At 55.9% G+C, this 10,708-nt stretch overlaps 6 protein-coding genes across 6 annotated transcripts; all 6 read right to left on the minus strand.

Annotated features, from left to right (window-relative positions):
- DQ04_06061000 (putative helicase) lies at positions 1-300 on the minus strand (the record flags this gene model as incomplete). Its single annotated transcript, XM_009314516.1, has 1 exon — positions 1-300. A coding segment is annotated over one exon (300 nt), but the record flags the coding sequence as incomplete, so codon positions are not given.
- Positions 301-800: 500 nt separating this feature from the next.
- DQ04_06061010 (arabinose efflux permease family protein) lies at positions 801-2,168 on the minus strand (the record flags this gene model as incomplete). The annotated part of the gene is made up of 1 exon (XM_009314517.1): positions 801-2,168. One exon carries the CDS (start codon positions 2,166-2,168, stop codon positions 801-803), a length of 1,368 nt encoding a protein of 455 aa, XP_009312792.1.
- A 434-nt stretch (positions 2,169-2,602) lies between these two features.
- Positions 2,603-5,371, minus strand: DQ04_06061020 (peroxisome assembly protein; the record flags this gene model as incomplete). The annotated part of the gene is made up of 1 exon (XM_009314518.1): positions 2,603-5,371. The coding sequence occupies one exon, from the start codon at positions 5,369-5,371 to the stop codon at positions 2,603-2,605; it is 2,769 nt and encodes a 922-aa protein (XP_009312793.1).
- Positions 5,372-5,611: 240 nt separating this feature from the next.
- Positions 5,612-6,706, minus strand: DQ04_06061030 (small nuclear RNA activating protein 2; the record flags this gene model as incomplete). The annotated part of the gene is made up of 1 exon (XM_009314519.1): positions 5,612-6,706. One exon carries the CDS (start codon positions 6,704-6,706, stop codon positions 5,612-5,614), a length of 1,095 nt encoding a protein of 364 aa, XP_009312794.1.
- Positions 6,707-7,017: 311 nt separating this feature from the next.
- On the minus strand, positions 7,018-9,249 carry DQ04_06061040 (kelch repeat-containing protein; the record flags this gene model as incomplete). The annotated part of the gene is made up of 1 exon (XM_009314520.1): positions 7,018-9,249. The coding sequence occupies one exon, from the start codon at positions 9,247-9,249 to the stop codon at positions 7,018-7,020; it is 2,232 nt and encodes a 743-aa protein (XP_009312795.1).
- Positions 9,250-10,273: 1,024 nt separating this feature from the next.
- DQ04_06061050 (hypothetical protein) lies at positions 10,274-10,669 on the minus strand (the record flags this gene model as incomplete). Its single annotated transcript, XM_009314521.1, has 1 exon — positions 10,274-10,669. One exon carries the CDS (start codon positions 10,667-10,669, stop codon positions 10,274-10,276), a length of 396 nt encoding a protein of 131 aa, XP_009312796.1.
- Positions 10,670-10,708: the final 39 nt, after the last annotated feature.

Below are 10,708 nucleotides of genomic sequence, written 5' to 3' on the forward strand. Positions count from 1 at the left end.
CTCGCACGCCTGCACCGTCCGCTCCATGAGCGGAATCAGCACCGCGAGTGTCTTGCCGCTGCCAGTTGGCGCCTCCACCACGGCGCTGCTGCCGGAGGCGCTGAGGACGCCGATGGTGCGGGACTGCACGGGCGTCGCGTGCGAAAAGAAGAAGACATTGCGGAGGGCAAAGATGGTGGCCTTGTGCAGCGGTGGCGTGACGTCCTCCCACGGCATCTCCAGCGCCTCGTCATTCCACGCCTTCTCCTCCGGCTCCCATTGCCGCCGCAGCCGCTTCACCGCAATCTCCGACGACGACATCACCGCCTCTAAACAACCGCACACACACACACACACACACACACAGGCACTGGTAAACACCAGAAGAGATGTTGGCAGTTCAAACGTTAACAGAAAAGGGGAGATTGAGTAATATTCCAAGCACAGAAGAGATAAATGACAAGAATAAAGCCACCACCACCACGACAGCAGCAACGATTGGCAACTGCAAAAAGAGAAAACACGCAGCANGAAGAGATAAATGACAAGAATAAAGCCACCACCACCACGACAGCAGCAACGATTGGCAACTGCAAAAAGAGAAAACACGCAGCAGGCGCAAAATTGGCAAATTCGGGAAGTATAGTCCCTATTCTTGTCTTCCATATATGTGTGTGCATCAGGGCAACCCACTCACAGAACAAAGCAAAGAAGACCATTGTGTTGCCATCTGTCTGTTATTCAACAACTTCCTGCATTATCGGTTCAGTTTTTCTTTGTTTTTGGTGTTGTTTTTCCTTTGTCGAATGGCCTTACTCCCATTACTTGACGCGGATAAACGCCAGCGTCACACCGCTCGCCACGAACGCCAGACACGAAATGGAATACACCACCACAAACCCGAGGCTGCTGTAGCGCGCCGCACCCGCATCCGTGCGCCCCACGAAGGTGTGCAGCACCGTGCCGTACACTACCTGGCCAATCAGCGTGCCGATCGTCGCGCTCGTGGCGAAGAGGCCCAAATCCTTCGCCGCGTCGACGGGAGACCCGCTCTTGCGCGGCAGCGTGGAGACACCCAGCGCGTAGTCGACAGATAGATACGATGCGCTACCGACGCCGTGAAGGAAGCCAACGACGTACAGAAGTGCTATGTCGCGCACTGCGAGCAGCAGCAGAAGCGACACAGCGCACACTATCACAGAGGCGTAAATAACCGGCTTCCGCCCGATGCGGTCGGAGAAGATGCCGCTCGGAATGGCGCCCACGAGTCCGCCGGCCAGCGCGGCGATCCACAGCGCCGAGGTGATGCGCACCGGACTTGCGGCCCCGAACACGTCGCGCACGTAAAAGACGAGGTACACTTGTACCGCCAGGCCGAAGTTAAATAACGCTCGCCCCAGACAAGCAAAGACAAAATCGGGATAAACGCGGAACGACGGCATTGTCAAGGCTACCACCACTGCATCACAACACCGAACGGGGTGCTGCGACTGCCGTAGCGGTTCGACCGTAGGTATAAAGGACATGGTTATCACAAGGCAGAAGAGTGTTGCCAGAACGTAGCTGCATAGGGAGTAGATGACAGGCAAATCGAGTGCAAACATCGCGTAGCCAGTGCCACTGCCCGAAAGGGCGAGAAGCGCCATCGCCCCGCTGCCTTTCCCAGTCTGCTCCTCAAGCACATAGTCATTTAAGAGTGCTGTTATCATACTGTACACAATCGAAAGCCCAACAGTGGCGATGACCTGCGCAACACAAAGCACCGCCAGCATTTCTGTTATCTCCACGAGGATAAATGTAAAGATGCCGACGACCGTTAAAGCTGCACCATAAATCAAAAAGATCGCCCTGCTCCCCACACGATCACTGTACGCCCCAATAAGCGGTGCAGACATCTGGGAAAGTGCCCCTAGCACCATCAATGCCCCCACCCAGAGACTTTGTGCACCGTCAGCGAGACGTGCAACCGTTTTAGGAATCACAATATTATTCAAAGTATTGAAGCAGAGGGCATAGCTGAATGACATGGAGAATAAAACTAGAAGCTCTTTCATAGACAAGAGCCGTTTCAACAGCATCGGAGACGATACAGTTTGCTCATGACCCAGCATGTGCTCATGATCGCTTGTTACACTCGATGTGTCGATGCGATTCTTTTCCTCATAGAAGTACTGCTTGAGAGGGGGCATACCGTCCGTGTCGCCTCCGCCGCACGGTGCGCCAACTAAGCTACGGTGTATGGTTCACCACCACCAGCACAACAACTACAACAGCAACAGACCCGAACAACAACAACAACAACAAGAAACAGAAAAAAAAGTAATGAATAAAAGACAGCAAGAGTAGAAAGGTATTTAGGCAAGGTGTACAACGGCACGCCCAATTCAGGTCAGGGGTTCTCAGGTGTTTTTTTGTTGTATGTGTGTCGTTTTTTTTGGAATCATGGCAAAAGCACTTCGATCTGTCGCACCTTCACCATAGTCACAGGTTAGTTCTTCTTCCTCATTAAAACTGTATTCCCTTTTGCTTGATTGATTCACCGTTCTTCTCGTATTTGTTTCGCTCTCTCCGATTGTGAATATATTTGTGTTTGTGTTTGTGTATGTGTATGTGGAGGGGGCGACTAAGACGTGGTGAACTTCGTCCGCATGGCCTCATACCGCCGGAGGTCGTCGGGTGTCACAGACGGCTTCAGTTGGGCACGCGCACGCAGGAAGTCGCCCATTCGTACGATGAGCCGCGGCGATTCGCTGCCGTCCTGCTGCTGCGCACCCGGCGCCGCCGCACCAACTGCCATGGCGCTCTCGAGCATCGCCTCCACCGCAAACATCATCGCATCAGAGCACAGTGCGAAGAGGTCGGCGCCGGTGTACACAGGCGCCATGGGCTCAAGGAGCGCCTCGAAGTCAACGTCGTCGGCGAGCTCGAACTTCCGCGTCAGGGCGCGCAGCGCGACCAGCTGCTCGTCACGGGTGCCGGGGATGCCCAAGTAGCAGAGCCGGTCGAAGCGGCCAGGCCGCAGCAGCGAGGGGTCGAGAAGGTCAGGCCGGTTCGTGGCACCAATAATAAAGACTTGTCCGGCGGCGCTTCCGTCGCTGCGCGTGTGGCCGACGCCGTCCACCTCGACGAGCAGCTGCGCCACAACGCGGTCCATCGCACCGCCGGCGTCACCCTTCGCGCCGCGCGCCGGCGCCAGGGCGTCGAGCTCGTCGAAGAAGATGATGCACGGCGAATTGTCACGCGCGCGCTGAAAGAGCAACCTTATGTTCTTTTCGCTCTCGCCAACATATTGGTTAATCAGCTCCGGCCCCTTCACCGCCATGAAGTTCATGTTCATCTCCGTCGCCACCGCCTTGGCGAGCAGCGTCTTGCCGCAGCCAGGCGGCCCGTAGAAGAGAATGCCGGCTCGCCGCTTCGTGCCGCTGCGGAAGAGGTCGGGGNGCTCACGCTTCGCCTCCTCCAGCCCGCCCACGTCGCTCCACCGCACCGGCTGCAACTTCGTCGACACGAGGTTGTGCCCGTGAGCCTTCTGGAACTTTTGCAGGACGTCAGCGCACAGTGACTCTGAGAGGACAGGGCGAACGTCATCGGGCACACGCATCGTCGACAAGAGCGACACACACTCCTGCATGTACGCCACAACATCAGCCACGCTCAAGCCGACGGTCCACGACGCCATAGCCTCGAAGGATAGGAGCAGACTTTTACCGAGTCCCAGCGATTGCTGTGCCTCCTCGAAGAGGCTCGACACTATGAGGAGACGGTCCTCGTCAGACGGATTGGTGCCTTTTAGCACGCCCCCCACGTTTCGGGCTCTCGCGGCCACCGTCGGCGGCGGCGACTCCACGCACTCGCAGACAAGAAAAATAACACGAACACCAGTACATTCGCCTTCGCCCACATCGTTCGTGTCGAACAGTCGCAGCACCTGCGGACGATCCGGAAGCTGCTGGGCATTCTTAATGATGAGCGACACCCCACCCGCACTCTTCATGTACTCCATCATCAGTTCCCGTACCTCCTCGTCGCCCCAGCGGCTGAGGTCGGCGATGAGAGCCTCTACACCATTCTCTGCAAGCGCAGTTGCAATACATTCGTATGGAAAGTTCTCCTTGACTGCATGCACCACAAAAACATGGCTCCCCACATGCTGTGACGGAGTGTACCACGAGCCCATCGCATCACGGATGCTTGTCGTAAGAGATAGCTTCGCGTAGAACGTCCGTAATGGGCGCGGCGGTGGAAAAAGTGGCGTGGTGTCTGCGCACGGAACGCCACTCCGAAGGGACATCAGCAACTCCGTACCACCGTTGCCGTCGCCTCCCAGCTGCAGCCGCCCGTACGACTTGCCAGATGACGTTGTGACTTCCGTTACACGGAGCGGAATGGCGATTGCACCTTTGTGTAGCAACGCCCCCGCTGTCGATGTTGCAGCCTGGCCATCCTGCACAAAATGCGCGACACGCGACAGCACCGCCTCAACGGCGTCGGTGCACACCGACTGCTGCTCAACGAAGAGTCGTGGTGTGACGCGAAGCACAACGATGTCCCCCTCGGCAATAATCCGCCCGTGGAGCTCCTTCCTGGAGGCATGCAGCGCGAGGGTCACGAACTGCTCGTACGTGTCACCAAATAACGCGGACAACATAAAAGTAGGCCAGGCCGGCACAACAACGACACTGCTGAGCTGAATATCGCTGGAAGTGTCCGTCGCGTCCAGCACACCGCGAAACGCCGAGAGCGAAACACGCAGCCGGCATTCTGAGCAGCGCAGCCGCGCCGCGGCGACGGACGGCAACGCATCCAGAAACATGCAGGCCCGGATGTTGCGGAAGACATCAGGCGGCGTCCGCAGTGTGCATGTGACCGCTGCAGCATCGTCGCACTCCTGCCCATCCTCTGCAATAACAAAGGCTGTGCTATACTCCTCGTCTCCGACGCACACCAACCCGCCATCCATCAGAAGCGTCTGAAGCAAGAAGCCGCGCGATGCCAGAGCGGTAGTGCCGCTGAGGGTGTGGTCCAGCAATACTATACACGTGTCGTCCTCATCAATGCAGGCTTCACAGCTGTCATCCGCCACATTTGGTGTGTCGACAACCAATGAAGCCTCGAATTCAGCGGCCGGCGGCAGAACGATAAGCGTTGTGGCGTCAGTCAATCTGCCGGCTGTCACCGGGATTAAATCAATGACGCTCAGTTCCGCTGGGCAGTTACCGCCTGGAGGGATCGTCTGCCCCAACCGTACTTCCGCAGAGTGTTGCACAATCGCACGCAGCAGGGAGTCTGACGACTCGCCATTGGTTCGACCACTTAACTTTAGCACACTCTGGTAGCCTTCTGCCGTGACGGCGCGCAGAATACACCGCTCAAGTTCCACAGCCGTTTCCATGATTAGGCGTCCTCGTTACTTTAGTCAAAGCGCCTCGCAATAACGATTGCATGGGCCCCCAATCAGAGAAAGAAGACCAATCAAACAAAAAAAAAGGAGAGAAGAGGCGCGCTAAATAAATGCATAAAACGTTCAAAAGCAGCAATGATAATGCCTCGCGAGAGAATAACAAAATGGTGTTAAACACCTTTACCGTCATCAGCAGCATCACATTTAACAATACAGTGCCCCTCGTCTTCCTCAATCTGATCCGACCTTTAGCTCCGTTAAATCCTGCAGCGTCACCACAATGTTGCCGTAGTTGGAAAGGAAGGCCTGTGTAATCTCCGGCAACCCGCACTTGTCTCCAAGGGCAGCGCCTTTCAGAGCTAGCAGGCAGGCCGTGAGGTCTACCAGTGACGGCCGCAACTCCGCTCTCTGCTGGCAACGCTGCGACAGTAGCAACTCGTCCCACTGGGGCGCCTCCGGACTCACTGCTGACATATCTGCTTGCCGTATGATGGGTGCCACCGTGCGCTGGAACCCAATACGACTTTCCCAGACGTACGGGGGAAACAAAGCAGTGGAAGAGCCACACAATTCCGCCAGGTATGCATGACGGCGCGCAGCTGTCGCGAGGTAGTGTACGTAGGCGGCGAACATTGCCCCTAAATCACCTGAATGGTACCGCACGGCTTCTTGCGCTGCTACTAGCTTTTCCTCATCGGTTATCGGCTGCACAGAATCTTCCAAGGTTACAAGGCGCACACCCTTTCTCTGCTGCAGAGCAATATATCTGCTGGCAACGTCGAAGCGCGATCTTTCAGGTGCTGCTAACGCCTTCCAGAAGGACGCGCCGCACGGCTTCCCAGCATATGAGCAAACTGCATGGACGAGCGCTTCATCCTCCGCCTTGGTCCATTCACGTGCGCGTGGCGTCTCTTCCACGTCATCACGTGCCGCCACAGTGCGCATGCCGTGCTGCAATTGAGGGAATACAAGGGTCGCCTCCCGCCACCGTGTCTCCTCTGCGGTGAGGGGAAGTTGCGCGTAGCGCGGGATGCCGCCCTCTGCGTATATGCCGGCATCACGAAACGGAGAAATACCCAAAGCGCTGGCCTTGGAGCTGCCCTGAGAGTACACGGATAGGGAGGCCTTGGTGCGGTCGCGCTTGTAGGCGAGACGCCGCCGCGCCTTGGTGGTGTACTGCGGCCTACACAGCGCTATGCGAAGGGCGGAGAGGTAAACCTGTGCTTCATACAATCGTCTGCATTTCTGTCGCAACTCAGCTTGAAGCTGCTGATTCGCTCTAAGCGCCGCATCGATGTTGTCAAGAGTCACGGCATGGGCGTCCATCGCGTTACTATGGCAATGCCGCTGGCGTCACAAGGGCACGTATAAAATCACAATAAGAATAATAACAAACAGAAAAGAAAAAGTAATGAAACGCATGCAAGCAAAGGGCCCCACATCCACTGGAAACCAACAACGAAGTTCATATAATACCACTACTCATCAGCGCTCTCGTTAACTAGACGTGAAGATCATTTGAGCAGCCTTTCTCGCGTAAACCGTTTTCACCAACGAAAGCCGGCCCGTGTATTTCCCCCTTCTGTGGGGATCTTTATTTGGAATATATATATATGTTTTCTGTTCTCTTTAGAGACTCACTCTTCGACGTCGTCTTTTATGTCCTCTTTTCCACCTTCACCTTCGCCCGCCTCTTCCTCCTTTTCCTCGTCCTCAGCCGCAAGCTGCTGCTCATACGCCTCCCATTCCCTCTCCTTCTGCTCGCGGCGCTCGCGAAAGAAGCGCGCCTCCTCCTCCTCACGCTCCTCCACGAGGCGCAACTGCTCGAGCAGCTTTTTCGCCTCGTTATACCGTCGCTGGGAAAATTGCCCCGCCAGCTTCTGAATGCGTCGCTCCGACTGACGTTTCGTGCTGCCACCGTCTTCCAACGACTCCTTCGCCATCGACAACCAAAACGGCGTGGTGCGCGTGAAGAATTCCGCGGCATTCTCCTCCTTGAGTGGAGTCGGCACTGAGAAGCCGGCGCTGAGCTGCGCCAGCAACTGCTCCTTGTGGACCTTCAGGCCCTTCTTGCCCTTAACAGTTGTGATGCCGTCCACTACCTCGCGGCTGAGCGTCACGGCGGCGTTAAGTTCGGCAGGAATCGCCAGCGGCGCCTCATCGCCGTCGTCGCCCTCCTGCAGCTCGCGCGGAATTCGTCCCAGATCGACACCGCCGTCCACCACCTCGTCATCGTCGTCCAAGTCATCCTCGTCGTAGTCGAGGTCGAACGCCGCACTGACGACGGTGCTGCCGCTCTCCCACGAGCCGGCGTCGCTCGCCTCCGCCTCTTTGCCCAGCCACACCGCCGCCGAAAGGTCCTGCGAGAGCAGCACACGGTACGAGTCGCATGTGTTGAGGTTGAGCGCGAAGAGATCCGCCATAGTTACCTCTCGCGCGCCGCACTCGAACTGCCCACCAAAAATGTAGAGTGTATTGCCCACGATTATTGTCGAGGCGTTCATGCGGCGGTGTGGGTAAATCTGCCCACGCTGGTTCACTGAGAAGCTTTCCTTTAGCTGGGTGCTGTCCACCGCCGCCTCATTCTCGCCAAGCTCACTGCTGCCGTCATCGTCATCCTCTTCCTCGTCGGCATCTTCATCATCGCTGGCGGAGCCATCTTCGGCGAGGTGCTGCAGGTGGAGGGCTCTAAGCTCTGCCTGCAGGTCGCCCTGCACGGCGGTACTCGCCTTTGTCGTCTTTTTGGCGCGCAGTACAACTGGGTAGAAGCGCTTCGTGTCCATGTGGAAAATGAAAAGGTCATTGTTGAAGCTTGACACAACCTTTCCACCGGGCGATTCGATGTCCACTACGCCACCGAAGAGATACATCTTCTTGTCCTTGAACGCGCAGCTCACACCGCATCGAATGGGTGGAGGAATGCCGCCAAGCCGTACTTTGGTCCACACGGCAAAGTTGTCGGCGTTGTCGTTGTCGTCGCTGGACTGCTGCAGTTTGATTGTCCAGAGGTCGTGGTGCACCGTCGCCTGCGACTTTTTAAAGCGGTTGAACTTCTCCGTGGAGAAGCCGCCGAAAACGAACAGCGTGTCATTGTGAACCGCCATGCAGTGTCCACTGCGCGGTTGTGGTGATTCGGCATACGGCGAAGTCTTGATCGCTGTCCATTTACCTGCACCATCCAAATGTGACAGCACCCACAAGTCGTTGTAGTAATGACACTCCTGCGCGTTGTCGTAGAACCCACCAAAGAGAACAGCGCTACGACGCCAGAGGCACATGCGGTGACCGCTGCGCGAGGAGGGGCCGCCCTTGAGGGTCTTCAGCTCTTCCCACTCATACTTTCGTGCATCAAAGCGCCAAACGTCCTTGAAGTGTAGGAATTGTGATTGTGACTGCGACACAAACTCCCCACCGCATATGAGGAAGTAGTGCTTGTACACGACGCCCTGGCTGCTGCTTCGCGGCGGCGGGTTCACCGCGGTCACGAGACGTGACCACGCACTGCGCTTCGTATGGTAGAAGTAGAGATCATTATAAGCAACAGTCTTCTCGCCGTCCCAGCACTCCCCGCCAAAGACGAGGAGCTCATGATCCCGCTCTGGGTGTGGCGCAAATACGACGTTTGCGCGTGGGCTTGGCGGCTGAATGTTCTCCTCCTCCGTTGTTGTGCGCGTCTTGCTCTCCAGCTTGCGAATGCGGTTCAGCGTGACTTCTGGTGCCTCCTCGTTGTTAAAGCCTGTAGCCCCGTCGCCACCTTCGCACCCCTGCTGGTGCTTCCCTTTGGCGCGCTTGTGAACCTGCCGGGTGGCCCGCTTCACCGCCTTCTCCGGGTCCTCGTGCTTCTTACGCTTGTCGCGGCCCTTCCCCATGGCACCCACCTCACCCTTCGCCTACTTACTGCTTGTGAAAAAACCTTCCCCCCCCCGTGGGCAGTGCTTCCGCGCAGAGGTGAAGAGAGGCAAAGGGTGGGAGCCAGAGAGCCAAAGCAAGCCGCCCCCGCACACGTAGGCGCACACACACACACGCACACACCCGCAGCACTACAGAGGCACACAGGAAACCCCGCATGCCTACCCTCACACAGACGAAATAACAACAAAATCAAAAACAAAGAGCTGTGAGCAGGAAAAAAAAAAAAAGAGCGCAAGCGAGCGAGCGGCTTTACACGAGAGAGATTGCCGAAGTACTTCGTTTTTACTTTTTTTGTTAAAATTTGGTATTTTTTTTTTTTGGTTGTGTTTCGTTCCTTCTCCATCCACCGAATAGACGTCCACGGCTACCAGCGTAACGGAAAACAAAAAAAAAGAAAAACAAAACGCCGATTTCGTCATTTCTTTCTTTTTTTTTTTAAAAAAAAGAGAAAAACAAAAAAAAAAGGGATAACACACACGCGATTATTCTTAATGTTCCAGCACCGGCCTGTCCCAACCCCAGAGAGAGACACGCCTCGTCGTCTGCTGCGTCTTTTTCTTTCTTCGTTTGGTTCTCTTTGTGTGTTATGTTTGGGGGCTTCTTGGGACCGAAGGGACGCCGTCGAGCAGCGAGCGGGCGGCAGAGTCGCAGGCAAACACAGAGCGCAACGGGCAAACGTTCCGCGTTAAGCAAAGCAAAAGAAACCAAACAAAAAAAAAAACGCGGCGCACTTCGAATTGAAAAAAAAGGACGTTTCCAGCGCCGATCTTCACCCCCTTTGAGTCACTCGGCATGGCGTTGTTACACTTCCGTTCATTCGGGCGCCTGTCGCCACGGCAGCGCGCAGCAGAGAAGACGGCGGAAAGAGCCTCCCGCACTAAACCACGGGAGCAGAAAGCAAAAAAGGACACCCGAACACACACACACACACAAATGACTCAGGAAAGCCAGAACAGAAAAAAGAACAAAAAACCCTCAGGACTAATCAGTTGAGTCCAAAAAGGATTCATGGTCCTCCATCTGCTCCTCATCCCTCTGCCCCGAATTCTCAGCCCACTTATCGCGGACAAAGCGCATGTACACAATGTGCATTGTCAGACTCGCCACGAAGGCGAACGCCGAAAGGCAGGCCATTACAATAAACGTCGTCCGCAGGCACTTATCACGGCCCAAGCATTGCGGCTGCCCCTCCGGGCCAATGACAGAATTCCTCGTCATGATTTCACCAAAGAGAAGGCGGTTAAAGAATATAACGCCGATGAGATCAAAGAAGAAGATGCTGTTGTAATGCTTCGCCACATCAATGCTGAAAATTGTCCGGACAGTCAGCACGAGCGCAGCGGCGTAAGAACCATTGGCCAACCCGGCAAGAAGCATCGGCACGATCAGCGCATTCGCCGGCACAATGAGGAAAAA

This window comes from Trypanosoma grayi, assembly GCF_000691245.1.
Source record: "Trypanosoma grayi strain ANR4 Tgr_606_V1, whole genome shotgun sequence".
Lineage (NCBI taxonomy): Eukaryota > Euglenozoa > Kinetoplastea > Trypanosomatida > Trypanosomatidae > Trypanosoma > Trypanosoma grayi.